Consider the following 1,880-nt stretch of genomic DNA (forward strand, 5'->3'; position numbering starts at 1 on the left):
GCCTATGTCTCCTGTAGAGTACACAAATGTTGATCAGAGCAAATGTTGGCCTCTGATCAGTGAACCAGACATGGAAAAGAAAGGAGACAATTTCTGGTCAAGAAATATACATGCTACCGTGATGCACCTGGCATTTCAACGCAGTTTGTTCAACATCTGAAGTTTTATAAGAAAACGAGCTAATAGACCATCCAAACCAACCAAGGAAGATCCAAGCAGAAGCCAAGCATCCACTTTCTGTTGATTATTAACAGGAGGCGTTCCCTGATACAATCCGATGCCACTGCCAACATAGTCAGTCACTACATCATGCGTTTACTTTCAGCTAAAACAGGATATAACATCACCTGAATCCTAGACATTCGCTCTCACATTAAGGCCTTATGTATGGAGGGACTTTGTTCAAGATAAGAGTTCCCGCTATGTCGTGGAAATGGCCCAAACACTTCCCCAAAATATTGGAAATAGAATCTTATGTTATGTAGCGTCTGAGACATAACAAAATCGCTTTTTGAAGGTAAACTAAGTCCGAATCCTGACAAATTTCCCCCATCACATAGGCCCTTGGATTCCATGAAGGACAAAGACTATCACGAGTATTCACGAAGCCCTTGTTTCTTTCTGGGTGTGACCAAAGGAGCCTATTTGTTGAACATTACATCAGAAGTATACTTTGAAGTTTATATGCCCAAATAGGGAAAGAAATTAAAATGCCACACCCAATCTTCTTGGATTCTTGCACCGGATACAAGCACTCTCAGATAAAACTGCTTTAATTGACTTAAAATGCAATGGGCGCGGACACTGGGATGTAGGGTCGTGAGGATGCGTCGTGTCCACCATGTTGTAGGGTCTGAGCGAATTCTAACGCAATACTTAACAAGTTGCATATCGCGCCTCCCTGCTCGATCATTTGATCTTTGATATGTCCGCTCATGTCCTGGAACCCATCCGAGCAAGTGTCTTGATCCGTGTACGAAGCGCTGAGCCAAGTTTGCACGTCGCTCACCTGGGCGTGGAACGTGGGCGAGTGCAGATCCAGTGTAGTGAGACGGGCGATGGAGAGGCCGAGCTCGTCTCTGGATCCGTCCATGAGCTCCAAGCAATCCTGGAGAAGAGCGATCTCGAAGTCGGAGGCGTGCGAGTGGGAGAGGTTCAAGGCAAGGAAGTAGGTGCGATTGACGAGGTCGAGGGAGACGGAAGCGAAGATGGAAATGAGGACGGGGAGGGGAGAGGAGGAGGCGGAGGGGAAGGAGGAGAGGGTGAGAAGGCAGAGGTGGGGGAAGGAGGTGGAGTTACACAGGGCAAAGAGGTCGGAGGGGGAGGGGGAGGGGGAGGGGGAGGGGAGGGAGAGGCGAGGGGAGGGGCGATGGTGGCAGGAAGAGAAGAGCAGAAGAAGAAGGAGGAGGAGGAAGGTAATGGCGATGGAGGAGGAGCAGGCAAGGAGGACGCCATAGCCATAGCCACAGCTACAGCCACAGCCACAGCCACAGAGCTTTCTTCTTGAAGGTTGCTGATCATCGCTACTAGTGTTGTTGTTCACCTTCGTGTAGGCAACCATACCCCAAGAAGCCACCATTTCTCTCTTTGCACACTTCTCCAAGTCCATATTTATTCTAGACTAGGTTCCCATCGCCCCCCTGCCGCTTTTGTTGTTCACAAACTCCGCTTGTGTGAAAGTCTAGACAGCACAAGCCAACATTATCTTTGATCAAGAATGTGATTTGCCGAAACCGTTGGTGGAGTTTCTGCGAACCAAATAGATTTTTTTGCACATTCAAAAAGCTGATGGGCATGCCCATGAAGGATCTACATTTTTGTTAATGAGAGCAAAGCTTGACTTGAAAGCTTTAAACTATGAGGCAATACAAAACAACACA

The 1,880-nt window shown here is 47.9% G+C and overlaps 1 protein-coding gene across 1 annotated transcript; it reads right to left on the bottom strand.

The window, feature by feature from the left end:
• Positions 1 to 445: 445 nt before the first annotated feature.
• LOC147904153 (pectinesterase inhibitor 6-like) lies at positions 446 to 1,570 on the bottom strand. Its single transcript, XM_087372714.1, has one exon. The coding sequence runs from the start codon at positions 1,559 to 1,561 to the stop codon at positions 782 to 784; it is 780 nt and encodes a 259-aa protein (XP_087228840.1). The 5' UTR covers positions 1,562 to 1,570; the 3' UTR covers positions 446 to 781.
• Between the last annotated feature and the right edge of the window lie 310 nt (positions 1,571 to 1,880).

The sequence above is a fragment of the Dipteris shenzhenensis genome, chromosome 3 (genome assembly GCF_047967505.1).
Source record: "Dipteris shenzhenensis isolate YYH24624 ecotype China chromosome 3, Dip_SZ_1.0, whole genome shotgun sequence".
Classification (NCBI taxonomy): Eukaryota; Viridiplantae; Streptophyta; class Polypodiopsida; order Gleicheniales; family Dipteridaceae; genus Dipteris; species Dipteris shenzhenensis.